Here is a 20,111-nt window from a genome sequence, read left to right on the forward strand (position 1 = left end):
TTGTGATAAAAAGTTGAGATTACAATTGAGCGTACCATGTTGATGGCGCCATTGATGATCATAATTTCGTGCACCAAGTTTTGGTGCGTTGCGGGGATTGTTCGAGTTTGGACAACTGACGGTTCATCTTGTTGCTCAGATTGGGTAACTTTCTTTTCGTTTTCTTTTCAAAAAGTATTCAAAAATTTTTCAAAAATCTTTCAAAAAATTTCTCCTTTGTTTTCGAAAAAAATTTTTAAAATAAAAATGTTTTTAAAAATATATTTTTCAGAATTTTTAAGAATGAATTCTAGTGTTTCATGAAGCATGTTGAAGCCTGGCTGACTGTAAAGCCATGTCTAATCCTTCTGGGTAGGGAATGCCAGATGTTCATGTCTGAGTTACATACTAAAGCTTGGCTGGCTATTAAGCCATGCCTAACCCTTTGATTGGAGCTTTAGACTAAAGAGCATAAGATTCCTGGAATTCATATAAAAAAATTTTGGAATCCTTATTTTCCTTTTCAAAATGATTTTCGAAAAAAAAATAAAAAGAAAATACAAAAAAAAATTTCATAAAATCATAAAAATCAAAAAAATTATTTTATGTTTCTTGTTTGAGTCTTGAGTCAAGTTGAAAGTTTGGTGTCAATTGCATGTTCATCTTGCATTTTTTGAAAAATTCATGCATTCATGGTGTTCTTCATGATCTTCAAGTTGTTCTTGGTAAGTTTCTTGTTTGATCTTGATGTTTTCTTGTTTTGCATCTTTTCTTATTTTTCATGTGCATTTTTCCATTCATAGTGTCTAAACATGAAAGATTTCTAAGTTTGGTGTCTTGCATATTTTCTTTGCATATAAAAATTTTCAAAAATAAGTCTTGATGCTCATCATGACATTCAAAGTGTTCTTGGTGTTCATCTTGACATTCATAGCATTCTTGCATGCATTCATTGTTTTGATCCAAAATTTTCATGCATTGAGTCTTTTCATGTTTTTCCCTCTCATCATTAAAAATTCAAAAATAAAAAAAATATCTTTCCCTTTTTCACTCATAAATTTCGAAAATTTGAGTTGACTTTTTCAAAACTTTTTAAAATCTAGTTGTTTCTTATGAGTCAAATCAAATTTTCAATTTAAAAATCTTATCTTTTTCAAATCTTTTTCAAAAATCATATCTTTTTCACTCTTCTTATTTATTTTCAAAATTTTTAAAATATTTTTCAAAAATCTTTTTCTTATCTTTATCTCCTAATTTTCGAAAATAACATCATCAATTAATGTTTTGATTCAAAATTTCAAGTTTGTTACTTGCTTGTTAAGAAAGATTCAAACTTTGAGTTCTAGAATCATATCTTATGATTTCTTGTGAATCAAGTCATTAATTGTGATTTTAAAAATCAAATCTTTTTCAAAACTAATTTCAATCATATCTTTTCAAAAATATCTCTTTATCTTATCTTTTTTCAAAAATTTGATTTTAAAATATCTTTTCTAACTTCTTATCTTCTTATCTTTTCAAAATTTGATTTTCAAAATTTGTTTCAACTAACTAACTAACTTTTTATTTGTTTCTTATCTTTTTCAAAACTACCTAACTAACTCTTTCTCTCTCTAATTTTCGAAAATATCCTCCCTCTTTTTCAAAATTTCTTTTTAATTAACTAATTATTTTAACTTTTGATTTTAAAATTTCAAAAATTACTAACCTTTTTCAAAAACTATTTTCGAAAACCACTAACTCTTTTTCAAAAATTATTTTCGAAAATTCACTTCCCCCTCTCATCTTCTTCTATTTGTTTATTTATTTACTAACATCTCTTCCTCACTCACCAAAAATCCGAACCCCATCTCTCTCTCTGAGTTCAGATTTTCTCTTCTTCTTTTCTTCTATTCACACAGGAACCTCTATACTGTGGTAAAAAGGATCCCTATTATTATTATTATTTTTCTGGCCCTCTTTTTCATATGAGCAGGAGCAAAGACAAGAATATTCTTGTAGAAGCAGATCCAGAACCTGAAAGGACTCTGAAGAGGAAACTAAGAGAAGCTAAATTACAACAATCCAGCAAGCACCTTTCAAAAATTTTCGAACAAGAAGAGGAGATGGCAGCCGAAAATAATAATAATGCAAGGAGAATGCTTGGTGACTTTACTGCACCTAATTCCAATTTACATGGAAGAAGCATCTCCATTCTTGCCATTGGAGCAAACAATTTTGAGCTGAAACCTCAATTAGTTTCTCTAATGCAGCAGAACTGCAAGTTTCATGGACTTCCATCTGAAGATCCTTTTCAATTCTTAACTGAATTCTTGCAGATATGTGATACTGTTAAGACTAATGGAGTAGATCCTGAAGTCTACAGGCTCATGCTTTTCCCTTTTGCTGTAAGAGACAGAGCTAGAGTATGGTTGGACTCTCAACCTAAGGATAGCCTGAACTCTTGGGATAAGCTGGTCAAGGCTTTCTTAGCCAAGTTTTTTCCTCCTCAAAAGCTGAGTAAGCTTAGAGTAGATGTTCAGACCTTCAGACAGAAAGAAGGTGAATCCCTCTATGAAGCTTGGGAGAGATACAAAGGACTGACCAAAAAGTGTCCTTCTGACATGCTTTCAGAATGGACCATCCTGGATATATTCTATGATGGTCTGTCTGAATTAGCTAAGATGTCATTGGATACTTTTGCAGGTGGATCCATTCACCTAAAGAAAACGCCTGTAGAAGCTCAAGAACTCATTGACATGGTTGCTAATAACCAGTTCATGTACACTTCTGAGAGGAATCCTGTGAGTAATGGGACGCCTCAGAAGAAGGAAGTTCTTGAAATTGATACTCTGAATGCCATATTGGCTCAGAATAAAATATTGACTCAGCAAGTCAATATGATTTCTCAGAGTCTGAATGGAATGCAAGCTGCATCCAACAGTACTCAAGAGGCAACTTCTGAAGAAGAAGCTTATGATCCTGAAAACCCTGCAATAGCAAAGGTGAATTACATGGGTGAACCTTATGGAAACACCTATAATCCCTTATGGAGAAATCACCCAAATCTCTCATGGAATGATCAACAAAGGCCTCAACAAGGCTTTAAAAATGGTGGAAGAAATAGGTTTAACAATAGTAAACCTTTTCCATCATCCACTCAGCAACAGACAGAGAACTCTGAACTAAATACCTCTAATTTAGCAAACTTAGTCTCTGATCTATCTAAGGCCACTGTGAGTTTCATGAATGAAACAAGATCCTCCATTAGAAATTTGGAAGCACAAGTGGGCCAGCTCAGTAAAAGGATCACTGAAATCCCTCCAAGTACTCTCCCAAGCAATACAGAAGAGAATCCAAAAGGAGAGTGCAAGGCCATTGAAATGACCATCATGGCCGAAACCACAAAAGAGGAGGAGGACATGAATCCCAAGGAGGAAGACCTCCTGGGACGTCCAGTGATCAATAAGGAGTTTCCCTCTGAGGAACCAAAGGAATCTGAGACTCAACTAGAGACCATAGAGATTCCATTAAACCTCCTTATGCCATTCATAAGCTCTGATGAGTATTCCTCTTCTGAAGAGAATGAGGATGTTACTAAGGAGCAAGTTACCAAGTACCTTGGTGCAATCATGAAGCTGAATGCCAAATTATTTGGTATTGATACTTGGGAAGATGAACTTTCCTTGTTCACCAATGAACTAAGTGATTTGGATCAACTGACATTGCCTCAGAAGAAACAGGATCCTGGAAAGTTCTTAATACCTTGTACCATAGGCACCATGATCTTTGAAAAGGCTCTGTGTGACCTTGGTTCAGGGATAAATCTCATGCCCCTCTCTGTAATAGAGAAACTGGGAATCTATGGGGTGCAAGCTGCTAAAATCTCATTAAAGATGGCAGATAATTCAAGAAAACAGGCTTATGGACAAGTAGAGGACGTGTTAGTAAAGGTTGAAGGCCTTTACATCCCTGCTGATTTCATAGTCCTGGATACTGGGAGGGATGAGGATGAATCCATCATCCTTGGAAGACCCTTCCTAGCCACAGCAAGAGCTGTGATTGATATTGACAGAGGTGAATTAGTCCTTTAATTGAATGAGGACTCCCTTGTGTTTACAACTCAAGGTTACCCTTCTGCAAACATGGAGAGGAAGCATAAAAAGCTTCTCTCACTGCAGAGTCAACCAAAGCCCCCACAGTCAAACTCTAAGTTTGGTGTTGGGAGGCCACAACCAAACTCTAAGTTTGGTGTTGAACTCCCATATCCAAACTCTAAGTTTGGTGTTAGGAAGTCTCAACAATGCTCTGAACATCTGTGAGGCTCCATGAGAGCCCACTGTCAAGCTATTGACATTAAAGAAGTGCTTGTTGGGAGGCAACCCAATTTTTATCTAATTTCTATTTTTATTGTTTTTCATGTTTTATTAGGTTCATGATCATGTGGAGTCACAAAATAAATAAAAAAATTGAAAACGGAATCAAAAACAGTAGAAGAAAAATCACACCCTGGAGGAAGACCTTACTGGCGTTTAAACGCCAGTAAGATGCATCTGGCTGGCGTTCAACGCCAGAACAGAATATGGTTCTGGCGCTGAACGCCCAAAATGGGCAGCATCTGGGCGTTTGAACGCCAGAATTGCACCCTGGAGAAGAGTTGGCGCTGAACGCCCAGAACAAGCATGGTTCTGGCGTTCAACGCCAGAAATGGGCAACAAATGGGTGTTCAACGCCTAGAACAAGCACCAATCTGGCGCTGAACACCCAAAGTTGTGTGCAAGGGCATTTTGCATGCCTAATTGGGTGCAAGGTTGTAAATCCTTGAACACCTCAGGATCTGTGGACCCCACAAGATCCCCACCTACCTCCACTTACTTATTCTCACCCCTCTTTCACACAATCCCATAAACACTCTTCCTCAAAACTCTTCACCAATCACCTCAATCTCTCTTCCCTATCACCACTTCACCACTCACATCCATCCACTCTTCCCCATAAACCTACCTCATAAACACCACCTACCTTCAAAATTCAAAATCAATTTCCCACCCAAACCCACCCTATATGGCCGAAACCTTACCACCTCCCTTCCCTATATATAGCCTTCCATTCCTCCTCATTTTCACACAACACAACCCTCTCTTCCCCTTCTTGGCCGAAACACATCTCTCTCCCTCTCCTCCATTTCTTCTTCTTCTTCATCTCTTCTTTCTTCTCTTGCTCGAGGGCGAGCAAAATTCTAAGTTTGGTGTGGTAAAAGCATAAGCTTTTTGTTTTTCCATTACCATTGATGGCACCTAAGACCGGAGAATCCTCTAGAAAAGGGAAAGGGAAGACAAAAGCTTCCACCTCCGATTCATGGGAGATGGAAAGATTCATCTCTAAAGCTCATCAAGACCACTTCTATGATGTTGTGGCCAAGAAGAAGGTGATCCCTGAGGTCCCTTTCAAGCTCAAGAAGAATGAGTATCCGAAGATCCGACATGAAATCCAAAGAAGAGGTTAGGAAGTTCTAACAAAACCCATCCAATAAGTCGGCATCCTAATGGTTCAAGAGTTCTATGCCAATGCATGGATCACTAGGAACCATGATCAAAGTAAGAACCCGGACCCAAAGAATTATCTCACCATGGTTCGGGGGAAATACTTAGATTTTAGCCCGAAAAATGTGAGGTTGGCGTTTAACTTGCCTATGATGCAAGGACATGCACGCCCCTACACTAGAAAGGGTCAACTTTAATCAAAGGTTGGACCAAGTCCTCATGGACATATGTGTGGAAGGAGCTCAATGGAAGATTGACTTCAAAGGCAAGCCGGTTCAACTAAGAAGACTGGACCTCAAGCCTGTGGCTAGAGGATGGTTGGAGTTCATCCAACGCTCCATCATCCCCACTAGCAACCAATCTGAAGTTACTGTGGATCGGGCCATCATGATTCATAGCATCATGATTGGAGAGGAAGTAGAAGTTCATGAAGTCATCTCTCTTGAACTCTACAAAATGGCCGAAAAGTCCTCCCCCATGGCAAGGCTAGCTTTTCCTCATCTTATTTGCCATCTATGTTACTCAGCTGGAGCTTTCATAGAAGGAGACATTCCCATTGAGGAACAGAAGCCCATCACTAAGAAAAGGATGGAGTAAGCAAGAGATCCCATTCATGGAGCTCAAGAGGCGCAGGAAGCTCATCACCATGAGATCCCGGAGATGCCTCAAATGCATTTTCCTCCACAAAACTATTGGGAGCAAATCAACACCTCCCTAGGAGAATTAAGTTCCAACATGGGACAACTAAGGGTGGAACATCAAGAGCACTCCATCATCCTTCATGAAATAAGAGAAGATCAAAAAGCAATGAGGGAGGAGCAACAAAGACAAGGAAGAGACATAGAAGAGCTCAAGGACATCATTGGTTCCTCAAGAAGGAAACGCCACCATCACTAAGGTGGACTCATTCCTTGTTCTTATATTCTCTGTTTTTCATTTTCTATGATAAGTGCTTATCTAAGTTTGTGTCTTATTACATGATCATTAGTATTTAGTAACTATGCCTTAAAGTAGTGAATATGAATCCATCACCTCTCTTAAATGAAAACTGTTTTAATTCAAAAGAACAAGAAGTACATGAGTTTCGAATTTATCCTTGAACTTAGTTTAATTATATTGATGTGGTGACAATGCTTCTTGTTTTCTGAATGAATGCTTGAACAGCGCATATGTCTTTTGAAGTTGTTGTTTAAGAATGTTAAATATGTTGGCTCTTGAAAGAATGATGATAAGGAGACATGTTATTTGATAATCTGAAAAATCATAAAAATGATTCTTGAAGCAAGAAAAAGCAGCAAAGAACATAGCTTGCAGAAAAAAAAATAGGCAAAAAAAAAATAGAAAGAAAAAGAAAAAGCAAGCAGAAAAAGCCAAAAGCTCTTAAAACCAAGAGGCAAGAGCAAAAAGCCAATAACCCTTAAAACCAAAAGGCAAGGGTAAATAAAAAGGATCCCAAGGCTTTGAGCATCAGTGGATAGGAGGGCCTAAAGGAATAAAATCCTGGCCTAAGCGGCTAAACCAAGCTGTCCCTAACCATGTGCTTGTGGCGTGAAGGTGTCAAGTGAAAACTTGAGACTGAGCGGTTAAAGTCAAGGTCCAAAGCAAAAGAAGAGTGTGCTTAAGAACCCTGGACACCTCTAATTGGGGACTTTAGCAAAGCTGAGTCACAATCTGAAAAGGTTCACCCAATTATGTGTCTGTGGCATTTATGTATCCGGTGGTAATACTGGAAAACAAAGTGCTTAGGGCCACGGCCAAGACTCATAAAATAGCTGTGTTCAAGAATCATCATACTGAACTAGGAGAATCAATAACACTATCTGAACTCTGAGTTCCTATAGATGCCAATCATTCTGAACTTCAATGGATAAAGTGAGATGCCAAAACTATTCAAGAGGCAAAAAAGCTACAAGTCCCGCTCATTTAATTGGAGCTCTGTTTCATTAATAGTTTGGAATTTATAGTATATTCTCTTCTTTTTATCCTATTTGATTTTCAGTTGCTTGGGGACAAGCAACAATTTAAGTTTGGTGTTGTGATGAGCGGATAATTTATACGCTTTTTGGCATTGTTTTTAGTATGTTTTTAGTAGAATCTAGTTACTTTTAGGGATGTTTTCATTAGTTTTTATGTTAAATTCACATTTCTGGACTTTACTATGAGTTTGTGTGTTTTTCTGTGATTTCAGGTTTTTTCTGGCTGAAATTGAGGGACTTGAGCAAAAATCAGATTCAGAGGTTGAAGAAGGACTGCTGATGCTGTTGGATTCTGACCTCCCTACAATCAAAGTAGATTTTCTGGAGCTACAGAACTCAAAATGGCGCGCTTCCAATTGTGTTGGAAAGTAGACATCCAGGGCTTTCCAGCAATGTATAATAGTCCATACTTTGGCCGAGTTTAGATAACGTAAAAGGGCATTGAACGCCAGTTCTACGCTGCTGTCTGGAGTTAAACGCCAGAAACAAGTCACAAACCAGAGTTGAACGTCAGAAATACGTTACAACCTGGCGTTCAACTCCAGAAAGAGCCTCTGCACGTGTAACATTCAAGCTCAGCCCAAGCACACACCAAGTGGGCCCCGGAAGTGGATTTATGCGTCAATTACTTACTTCTGTAAACCCTAGTAGCTAGTTTATTATAAATAGGACTTTTTACTATTGTATTAGACATCTTTGGATTATATTTTGATCTATTAATCACGTTTGGGGGCTGGCAAATCGGCCATGCCTACCCTCTATTCACTTATGTATTTTCATACGGTAGAGTTTCTGCACTCCATAGATTAAGGTGTGGAGCTCTGCTGTTCCTCAAAGATTAATGCAAAGTACTACTGTTTTTCTATTCAATTCAACTTATTCCGCTTCTAAGATATTCATTCGCACTTCAACCTGAATGTGATGAACGTGACAATCATCATCATTCCCTATGAACGCGTGCCTGACAACCACTTCTGTTCTACTTTAGATTGAATGAGTATCTCTTGAATTTCTTAATCAGAATCTTCGTGGTGTAAGCTAGATTGATGGCGGTATTCATGAGAGTCCGGAAAGTCTAAACCTTGTATGTGGTATTCCGAGTAGGACTCTGGGATTGAATGACTGTGACGAGCTTCAAACTCGTGAGTACTGGGCGTAGTGACAGACGCAAAAGAAGGATAAATCCTATTCCAGTATGATCGAGAACCTCAGATGATTAGCCATGCTGTGACAGAGTATTTGGACCATTTTCACAAGAGGATGGGATGCAGCCATTGACAAGGGTGATGCCTCCAGACGATTAGCCATGCAGTGACAGCGCATCGGACCATTTTCCAGAGAGGATCAAAAGTAGCCATTGCCAATTGTGATGTCCTTACATAAATCCAGCCATAGAAAGGAGTAAGACTGATTAGATGAAGACAGCAGGAAAGCAGAGGTTTAGAGGGACGAAAGCATCTCCATGCATTTATCTGAAACTCTCACTGAGGATTTACATATGTATTTATATCCCTATTTTATTATTAATATTCAAAAACTCCATAACCATTCTATATCCGCCTGACTGAGATTTACAAGATGACCATATTTTGCTTCATACCAACAATCTCCGTGGGATAGACCCTTACTCGCGTAAGGTTTATTACTTGGACGACCCAGTGCACTTGCTGGTTAGTTGTTCGAAGTTGTGATAAAAAGTTGAGATTACAATTGAGCGTACCATGTTGATGGCGCCATTGATGATCACAATTTTGTGCACCACTGATCCTGAACCTGAAAGGACTCTGAAGAGGAAGCTAAGGGAAGCTAAAGCACAACTCTCTGGAGAAAATGTGACAGAAATTTTCGAAAAAGAAGAGAACATGGCCGAAAATAATAACAATGCAAGGAAGATGCTTGGTGACTTTACTGCACCAAATTCCAATTTACATGGAAGAAGCATCTCAATCCCTGCCATTGGAGCAAACAATTTTGAGCTGAAACCTCAATTAGTTTCTCTGATGCAACAGAACTGCAAGTTTCATGGACTTCCATCTGAAGATCCTTTTCAGTTCTTAACTGAGTTCTTGCAGATTTGTGATACTGTTAAGACCAATGGGTTTGATCCCGAGGTCTACAGGCTTATGCTTTTCCCGTTTGCTGTAAGAGACAGAGCTAGAGTATGGTTGGACTCTCAACCTAAAGATAGCCTGAACTCTTGGAATAAGCTGGTCAAGGCTTTCTTAGCCAAGTTTTTTCCTCCTCAAAAGCTGAGTAAGCTTAGAGTAGATGTTCAGACCTTCAGACAGAAAGAAGGTGAATCCCTCTATGAAGCTTGGGAGAGATACAAAGGACTGACCAAAAAGTGTCCTTCTGACATGCTTTCAGAATGGACCATCCTGGATATATTCTATGATGGTCTGTCTGAGCTATCAAAGATGTCACTGGACCATTCTGCAGGTGGATTCATTCACCTAAAGAAAACGCCTGCAGAAGCTCAAGAACTCATTGACATGGTTGCTAATAACCAGTTCATGTACACTTCTGAGAGGAATCCTGTAAGTAATGGGACGCCTCAGAAGAAGGGAGTTCTTGAAATTGATACTCTGAATGCCATATTGGCTCAGAACAAAATATTGACTCAGCATGTCAATATGATTTCTCAGAGTCTGAATGGAATGCAAGCTGCATCCAACAGTACTCAAGAGACATCTTCTGAGGAAGAAGCTTATGATCCTGAGAACCCTATGGAAACACCTATAATCCCTCATGGAGAAATCACCCAAATCTCTCATGGAAGGATCAACAAAAGCCTCAACAAGGCTTTAATAATGGTGGAAGAAACAGGTTTAGCAATAGCAAACCTTTTCCATCATCCACTCAGCAACAGACAGAGAACTCTGAGCAGAATCCATCTAACTTAGCAAATATAGTCTCTGATCTATCTAAGGCCACTTTAAGTTTCATGAATGAAACAAGGTCCTCCATTAGAAATTTGGAGGCACAAGTGGGCCAGCTAAGTAAAAGAGTCACTGAAACTCCTCCTAGTACTCTCCCAAGCAATACAAAAGAAAATCCAAAGAGAGAGTGCAAAGCCATTGATTTAACCATCATGGCCGAACCTACAAGGGAGGGAGAGGACATGAATCCCAGTGAGGAAGACCTCCTGGGACGTCCAGTGATCAACAAGAAGTTTCCCTCTGAGGAACCAAAGGAATCTGAGGCTCAACTAGAGACCATAGAGATTCCATTGAACCTCTTTATGCCCTTCATGAGCTCTGATGAGTATTCTTCTTCTAAAGAGAATAAGGATGTTACTAAAGAGCAAGTTGCCAAGTACCTTGGTGCAATCATGAAGCTGAATGCCAAATTATTTGGTAATGAGACTTGGGAAAATGAACCTCCCTTGCTCACCAATAAACTGAGTGATCTGGATCAACTGATATTGCTTCAGAAGAAACAGAATCTTGGAAAGTTCTTAATACCTTGTACCATAGGCACCATGACCTTTGAGAAGGCTCTATGTGACCTTGGGTCAGGGATAAACCTCATGTCCCTCTCTGTAATGGAGAAACTGGGAATCTTTGAGGTGCAAGCTGCCAGAATCTCATTAGAGATGGCAGACAACTCCAGAAAACAGGCTTATGGACTAGTAGAGGATGTGTTAGTAACGGTTGAAGGCCTTTACATCCCTGCTGATTTCATAATCCTAGACACTGGGAAGGATGAGGATGAATCCATCATCCTTGGAAGACCCTTCCTAGCCACAGCAAGAGCTGTGATTAATGTGGACAGAGGAGAATTGATCCTTCAACTGAATGAGGACAACCTTGTGTTTAAAACTCAAGGATCTCCTTCTGTAACCATGGAGAGGAAGCATGAAAAGCTTCTCTCACTGCAGAGTCAATCAAAGCCCCCACAGTCAAACTCTAAGTTTGGTGTTGGGAGGCCACAACCAAACTCTAAGTTTGGTGTTGAACCCCCACATTTAAACTCTAAGTTTGGTGTTGGGAGGTTCCAACCTTGCTCTGATTATCTGTGAGGCTCCATGAGAGCTCACTGTCAAGCTATTGACATTAAAGAAGTGCTTGTTGGGAGGCAACCCAATGTTATTTAATCATTTTTATTTTTTCTTTGTTATTTCATGTTTTATTAGGTTGATAATCATGTGGAGTCACAAAAACTACTGAAAAATCGAAAACAAAATGAAAAACAGCATTGAAAATAGCACACCCTGGAGGAAGGGCGTACTGGCGTTTAAACGCCAGTAAGGAGCATCTGGCTGGCGTTTAACGCCAGAACAGAGCATGAAACTGGTGTTAAACGCCAAAAACAAGCAGCAGTCTGGCGTTTAAATGCCAGGATTGCACCCAGAGGAAAGCTGGCGTTAAACGCCAGAAACAAGCATTAGACTGGCGTTTAACGCCATAAACATGCACCATACTGGCGTTCAACGCCAGAAACATGCTATAGACTGGCGTTGAACGCCCAAAACAAGCAAGGAAGTGGCGTTTAACGCCAAAAACATGTTGTAGTCTGGCGTTAAACGCCAGGATTGCATATATAGGGCGTTTTACACGTCTAAAAGGTGCAGGTATGAGAAATCCTCAAACACCTCAGGATCTGTGGACCCCACAGGATTCTCTCAGGATCTGTGGATCCCACAGGATCCCCACCTACTTCTTCTCTCCTCTTCACACCTTTTCATAACTCTCTTCCCCGGATACCCCTCACCAATCAACTCGATCACTCTTCCCCATCACCTCTTCACCAATCACATCCATCCTCTCTTTCTCAAAAACCCTATCTACCTTTACATTCAAAATAATTTTCCTTCCAAACCCAACCCTAAATGGTCGAACCCTAAACCCCTCCCCACTCCTATATAAACCCCCCATTCCCTCTTCTTTTTCACACAACAAAACCCTCTCTTCTTTCCCTTGGCCGAAACCATCTCTCTCTCCCTCTCTTCTATTTTTCTTCTTCTTCTACTTCTTTCTTTCTTCTTTTGCTCGGGGACGAGCAAACATTTTAAGTTTGGTGTGGTAAAAGCATAGCTTTTTGTTTTTCCATAACCATTTATGGCACCTAAGGCCAGAGAAACCTCTAGAAAGAGGAAAGGGAAGGCAATTACTTCCACCTCTGAGTCATGGGAGATGGAGAGATTCATCTCAAAGGTCCATCAAGACCACTTCTATGAAGTTGTGGCCAAGAAGAAAGTGATCCCTGAGGTTCCTTTCAAACTCAAAAAGAATGAGTATCCAGAGATCTAACTTGAGATCCAAATAAGAGGTTGGGAAGTTCTCACCAACCCCATTCAACAAGTCGGGATCCTAATGGTTCAAGAGTTCTATGCAAACGCATGGATCACAAGGAACCATGATCAAAGTGTGAACCCAAATCCAAAGCATTGGCTTACCATGGTTCGGGGGAAATACTTAGATTTCAGTCCAGAAAATGTAAGGCTGGCGTTCAACTTGCCAATGATGGAAGAGAATGCACGCCCCTACACAAGAAGGGTCAACTTTGATCAAAGGTTGGACCAAGTCCTCATGGACATATGTGTGGAAGGAGCTCAATGGAAAATTGACTCAAAGGGCAAGCCGGTTCAACTAAGAAGGCTTGACCTCAAACCAGTAGCTAGAAGATGGTTAGAGTTCATTCAACGCTCAATCATTCCTACTAGCAACCAGTCTGAAGTTACTATAGACCGGGCCATCATGATCCATAGTATCATGATTGGAGAGGAGGTGGAAGTTCATGAGATTATACCTCAAGAACTCTACAAGGTAGCTGACAAGTCCTCCACTTGGGCAAGGTTAGCCTTTCCTCACCTCATATGCCACTTCTGTAATTCGGCTGAAATTGACATAGAGGGAGACATCCTCATTGAAGAGGATAAGCCCATCACTAAGAAAAGGATGGAGCAAATAAGAGATCATGGATCTCAACATGAGCATGAGGAAATTCCTCACCAAGAAATCCCTAAGATGCCTCAGGGGATGCACTTTCCTCCACAGAATTATTGGGAACAAATCAACACTTTCCTAGGAGAATTAAGTTCTAACATGGGACAACTAAAGGTGGAGCACCAAGAGCATTCCATCATCCTCCATGAAATTAGATATGATCAAAGAGCTATGAGGGAGGAACAACAAAGACAAGGAAGAGACATAAAGGAGCTCAAGAGCACCATTAGTTCTTCAAGAAGAGGAAGACGCCACCCTCACTAAGGTGGACTCATTCCTTAATCTCCTTGTTTATTTATTTTCCTATTTTTCGATTTTTGAGCTTTATGTTTATTTATATTTGTGTTTTATTACATGATCATTAGTGTCTAAATGTCTATGCCTTAAAGTAATGAACATGAATCCATCACCTCTCTTGAATGAAAAATGTTTTAATTACAAAAGAACAAGAAGTACATGGTTTCGAATTCATCCTTGAAACTAGTTTAATTATTTTGATGTGGTGACAATACTTTTTGTTTTCTGAATGTATGCTTGAACAGTGCATATGTCTTTTGAAGTTGTTGTTTATGAATGTTAAATATGTTGGCTCTTGAAAGAATGATGAAAAGGAGACATGTTATTTGATAATCTGAAAAATCATAAAAATGATTCTTGAAGTAAGAAAAAGCAGTGAATACAAAAGCTTGAAGAAAAAAAAAGAAAAAAAATGGCAAAAAAAAAGAGAAAAGAAAAAGAAAAAGCAAGCAGAAAAAGTCAAAAGCTCTTTAAACCAAAAGGCAAGAGCAAAAAGCCAATAGTCCTTAAAACCAAAAGGCAAGGGTAATAAAAAGGATCCAAGGCTTTGAGCATTAGTGGATAGGAGTGCCTAAAGGAATAAAATCCTGGCCTAAGCGGCTAAATCAAGATGTCCCTAACCATGTGCTTGTGGCGTGAAGGTGTCAAGTGAAAATTTGAGACTGAGCGGTTAAAGTCAAGGTCCAAAGCAAACACCAAGTGTGCTTAAGAACCCTGGACACCTCTAATTGGGGACTTTAGCAAAGCTGAGTCACAATCTGAAAAGGTTCACCCAGTTATGTGTCTGTGGCATTTATGTATCCGGTGGTAATACTAGAAAACAAAGTGCTTAGGGCCACGACCAAGACTTATAAAGTAGTTGTGTTCAAGAATCAACATACTGAACTAGGAGAATCAATAACACTATCTGAACTCTAAGTTCCTATAGATGCCAATCATTCTAAACTTCAATGGATAAAGTGAGATGCCAAAACTATTCAAGAGGCAAAAAGTTACAAGTCCCGCTCATCTGATTGGAGCTAAGTTTCATTGATATTTTGGGATTTATAGTATATTCTCTTATTTTTATCCTATTTGATTTTCAGTTGCTTGGGGACAAGCAACAATTTAAGTTTGGTGTTGTGATGAGCGGATAATTTATACGCTTTTTGGCATTGTTTTTACATAGTTTTCAGCATAATTTAGTTAGTTTTTAGTATATTTTTATTAGTTTTTAATTAAAATTCACATTTCTGGACTTTACTATGAGTTTGTGTATTTTTCTATGATTTCAGGTATTTTTTGGCTGAAATTGAGGGACTTGAGCAAAAATCTGATTCAGGCTGAAAAAAGACTGCTAATGTTGTTGGATTCTGACCTCCCTGCCCTCAAAGTGGATTTTCTGGAGCTACAGAACTCCAAATGGTGCGCTCTCAATTGCGTTGGAAAGTAGACATCTAGGGCTTTCCATCAATATATAACAGTCCATACTTTTAATAAGGATAGACGACATAAACTGGCGTTGAACGCAAGTTCCATGCTGCATTCTGGAGTCAAACGCCAGAAACAGGTTGCAAAGTGGAGTTAAACGCCAGAAACAGGTTACAAACTGGCGTTCAACTCCAAGAGAAGCCTCTACACGTGTAAAGCTCAATGCTCAGCCCAAGCACACACCAAGTGGGCCCCAGAAGTGGATTTCTGCATTATTTACTCAATTCTGCAAACCCTAGTAACTAGTTTAGTATAAATAGGACTTTTTACTATTATGTTTATATCTTTGGATTATCTTTAGTTTCATCTGGAGATCACGTTTGGGGGCTGGCCTCTCGGCCATGCCTGAACCTTCATCACTTATGTATTTTCAACGGTGGAGTTTCTACACACCATAGATTAAGGTGTGGAGCTCTGCTGTTCCTCATGAATTAATACAAAGTACTACTGTTTTTCTATTCAATTCAAACTCATTCCTATTCTAAGATGTTCATTCGCACCCAAGAACATGATGAATGTGATGATTATGTGACGCTCATCATCATTCTCACTTATGAACGCGTGCCTGACAAACACTTCCGTTCTACATGCAAACAAGCTAGAATGAGTATCTCTTATATATCTAATACAGGGGACCGAGTCCGAGATATTAGAATCTTCGTGGTATAAGTTAGAACCCATGGATGGCCATTCTTGAGATCTGGAAAGTCTAAACCTTGTCTGTGGTATTCCGAGTAGGATCTGGGAAGGGATGGCTGTGACGAGTTTCAAACTTGCGAGTGCTGGGCGTAGTGACAGACGCAAAAGGATAGTAAATCCTATTCCAGTATGATCGAGAACCGACAGATGATTAGCCATGCAGTGACAGCGCATTGGACCATTTTCACAGAGAGGATGGGATGTAGCCATTGACAACGGTGATGCCCTACATAAAGCTTGCCATGGAAAGGAGTAGGAAGGATTGGATGAAGACAGTAGGAAAGCAGAGGTTTAGAGGGACAAAAGCATCTCTATACGCTTATCTGAAATTCTCACCAATGAATTACATAAGTACCACTATCCTATTTTATATTTTATTTATCTTTTAATTATTAAATCTCCATAACCATTTGAATCCTCCTGACTGAGATTTACAAGATAACCATAGCTTGCTTCAAGCCGACAATCTCCGTGGGATCGACCCTTACTCACGTAAGGTTTATTACTTGGACGACCCAGTGCACTTGCTAGTTAGTTGTATGAAGTTGTGAAACATAATTAAGAACATGAACGTGCGTATTGAGTTTTTAGCGCCGTTACCAAGGAAGAAATGATCACGATTTTGCACACCAGAAGGGGAGAGAAGAAAAGAGAGAGAGAAGGAGAGAGAGGGAGGGAGAGAGAAAGAGAGAGGGGGGGAGAGAAAGGGAGAGGGGGAGAAAGAGAGAGAGAGGGGGGAGAGAAATAGGGAGAGAATGAGAGAGAGAGAGGGGGAGAGAGAAAAATATAAAAACTAACTTTATATATGTTAAAAGTTAAAACTAGTTTTAGCCTATGAACCAGTTTAAACTGGTTTTTCTATTAAAACTGGTTTTATTTTTATAAACTGGTGCACTGTATTGTAAACTGGTTTAAAACTACTTTCTTATTTGACAAAGTAGTTTAATTAGTTCAGTTTCTAAACCATTTAAAATGGTTTAGTGCAGTTTCAGTTCAGTTTATGAAAAAACTAAATCATAAACACCCCTAGTAATACATAAAAAAATTAAACTAAAAAGTAATAAAAAGTAATAAGTGTATGCTTTTTTAATAGTTTGGCATACAAATGCAGTTAATTCTCTTCTGTTTTATAACTAGTAATTAAATATGTCATATAAGAAACTGAGTTAAGTGTATTTAGAATATTATTTGTGCACTTCTTTAGCTGTACATCCGTTCCAAATATGGATGCCAGTAGTTCTATCATTCTCAGTTCTTCCTGAAAAATTTTGTGCACATATATATCCAAATCAGTTAGATATATCTATGTTAATGAGTTACAAAATATAAATCTGATTAACTTGTTTTTAAATTATTGTCAACAAGTATAGACTTTTCTGGCGTGTCCTTCTCTTGTGGTTTTTCTGCTGATATATAATTCAGATTCAGATTTTATCTCAGTTGAAGTAAGTAACCAAACAATTTCTTCTAGTTCTATTCACATTGATAATTTGGATAAGGTGAGCTTTTTATAGCCCTTTTATTCTGTTTCTTCTGAACTTTCAGCTTTGATTAATAAGACTAATTTCTTGTTACTAACTTATATTTTTCTGGACTTAATCAGAACTGTACCTTTAGTTTATGGCTTGTTCATTATTTCAGATACGTCACTTATTTAATTGATCTGCATTGATTTATTTAATTGCTCTATAGAGATAACCAATGTGCATTGACACTTTTGCTTTGATTTTTCTACCTTATTCCTAATTTTTCTATATGCATATCTATTATGGTTGAAATAATTTGCGTATCTTGAATGCTCAATACATATGAGACTAGTTTCTACAAATTGATTTATGAAAATACACATTGAAAAATAGTGATTTTGCAAAACCCTGTGTCTTTCAAGTGGGATTGAACAGATTCTACACACCTAATTGATTTTTTTACAAAACCAGAAAATTCATATACACCTAATTAATAGTGATTTTTCCATCAAATATTGCATGTTGTTACTGTTTGATACTAACAATATACAGAATCAACTTATTGTATATAATTTAGAAGTTTGTTATATTAGATATTTCTTTTACTGTTGAAAATATATTAAAATTTAATTTTATGTTGATTTTTTTAATTTTTTTGATGCCCTGAATTTCATTTCCTTTTTGATATTCAATATTTTGACAAATTGCCATGGTTTATAATCTATTGATACTTGCCTTTTTCATGCTTAATCTATGTGATTTAGAGATATTTTAGAGCTGACTAAGGCTTTTAACGTGAAAGAGACTGAGGCAAAGGCATATATATTTGAGATCCAGATTACTTTCCTTTCTCCAATACTAAATGAACTGCAAAAGTAAGTGAATATGGTCTTAACACTTCTCTTTTCAAATGATTGTTTACTTAATTCCAAATTATTGGTTAAGCATATCAAAGTATGCAAACATAGAACCATTATCTAATGAATAGCTAGGATTTTGCACCTAAATAGAATAGCTAGTGTTTTTTATCTTTTCTCCCATAACTTCTTTCCTTTCACGTGTTAGTGTCCTTATGTTTGCTAATAAAAGCATTTCTTCCCACCAGACTTCAATTGATACTGCAAACTATGACGGGGTGATGTTACTGAGTGGAAGAGTCTTTCCTTTCACGTGTTAGTGTCCTTATGTTTGCTAATAAAAGTATTTCTTCCCACCAGACTTCAATTGATGCTGCAAACTATGACAGGGTGATGTTACTGGGTGGAAGAGCGCCAGAGTATCTTGCTCATGATCCTCTTGTTGTGGCACTTGTGATTAAGTTTTTCAGTTCTGAAAAAGCACTTGCTTCCATTTGCCTCGGACAGTTGATTCTAGCGGCTGCAGGTGTAGCCAAAGATCACAAGTGCACCGCTTTTCTTCCTGTTAAACCAGCATCGGTTGCCTCTGGTGCTCATTGGGTTGAACCAGATACCATGGCAACAACAGTGGTGGATGGTAATCTCATTACTGCCGCCACTTATGAAGGGCACTCTGAATTTATTCAGTACTTTGTAAAGGCACTAGCAGGTAAGTGGCTCCAACAAAAAAATCTCTTTTTTTTGTAGGGTATGTTCAAATGATTTTCAGGCACACAACTGATAGGGACTTAGTACTTAGGACACTAAGATCTTTGTTTATTCTCTTTTTTTTTATTTATTTTAATGTTAAACTTAATTTATAATCCTCTTTATATTCATTGATACATGAAAATTAGTAGTTTAGACTTTAGACATGTTTCATTTTTTTCTCTATTGTTGAATGATTGTTCAATTCGATAGTTGGATCTATTATTTTATGTACTAATATACTGTAGCATTATAATGCTTGTGAATCTTTAGAACGTATTTACTGTGCTTTGCTAGAATATTTTTTAATTTAGTATAATTGTGTATTTATTTTTATTTTATAATATTTAACTCATTTAATTAAAAATACAAAATTATATATGTAATAATATTATTAAATATTATATTGTACAAAAAATTATTAGAATATTATATATATATATATATATATATATATATATATATATATTAAAAAAACAATAAGGAACCTAAGGCTACACTTATAAAAAAGTAGCCATGGTATACAATGTGGCTACGCTTTATAAGTGATGCAGTAGCGTTGAAAAACGTAGCCTATTCTGGCAAAAATGGAAGCTGAAAAGCATAGCCTTTGGTTCTGGACAACATCACTTGAAAAGCGCACCCTATTCCCAAATGCCAAAAGCGTAGCCCTTGGTTCAGAAAAGCGTAGCCTTTGAGAATAGGCAACGGCTGAATAAGAATCACCCCAAAAAGCGTAGCCGTAGGCTAGAAAGCGTAGCCGTAACCTAAGGCATCATTTTTTTCCACTTTTGGCTACACTTTTTAAGTGTACCTGAATGAGTTTTTTTCTTATAGTATTATTCACTTGAAATGGGTAATTATCCGTTTTCATGCAGAACGGGATCTTGAGTGGGGCAGAACGGGTCAAGTTTGGATAATATCTGCTCTGGTATATATGTATGTAATATATATAAAATAATTAATAATATTATATTATATTTAAATTTTTATTTAATTTATGTTATGTATGTAATGATAGTTATATAAATTTTAAAATTTAATTTTATTTATTGTATTTTAATAATTATAGGGACGGATAAAGAGAGGGTGAGTTAGGATTCAAGTTTTTACTACCTCTAGATAAGAGTGGGACGAATTCTATGCGAAT

At 37.8% G+C, this 20,111-nt stretch overlaps 1 protein-coding gene and 2 non-coding genes across 3 annotated transcripts in view; 1 reads left to right on the forward strand and 2 right to left on the reverse strand.

The window, feature by feature from the left end:
- Positions 1 to 20,054, forward strand: part of LOC112721297 (protein DJ-1 homolog D-like) — a 27,226-nt gene extending 7,172 nt beyond the window's left edge. The window contains exons 2-5 of the mRNA XM_025772369.1: positions 17,314 to 17,390; positions 18,575 to 18,923; positions 19,840 to 19,892; positions 20,034 to 20,054. Coding sequence (XP_025628154.1) covers positions 17,314 to 17,390; positions 18,575 to 18,923; positions 19,840 to 19,892; positions 20,034 to 20,054 — 500 coding nt within the window. The remainder of the gene's footprint in view (positions 1 to 17,313; positions 17,391 to 18,574; positions 18,924 to 19,839; positions 19,893 to 20,033) is intronic.
- Positions 2,481 to 2,588, reverse strand: LOC112725872 (small nucleolar RNA R71). The gene has a single exon (XR_003164953.1). It is a non-coding gene; the product is annotated as a small nucleolar RNA R71 (small nucleolar RNA).
- Positions 9,733 to 9,840, reverse strand: LOC112725873 (small nucleolar RNA R71). The gene has a single exon (XR_003164954.1). It is a non-coding gene; the product is annotated as a small nucleolar RNA R71 (small nucleolar RNA).
- Positions 20,055 to 20,111: the final 57 nt, after the last annotated feature.

Source organism: Arachis hypogaea, chromosome 11, assembly GCF_003086295.3.
Source record: "Arachis hypogaea cultivar Tifrunner chromosome 11, arahy.Tifrunner.gnm2.J5K5, whole genome shotgun sequence".
Lineage (NCBI taxonomy): Eukaryota > Viridiplantae > Streptophyta > Magnoliopsida > Fabales > Fabaceae > Arachis > Arachis hypogaea.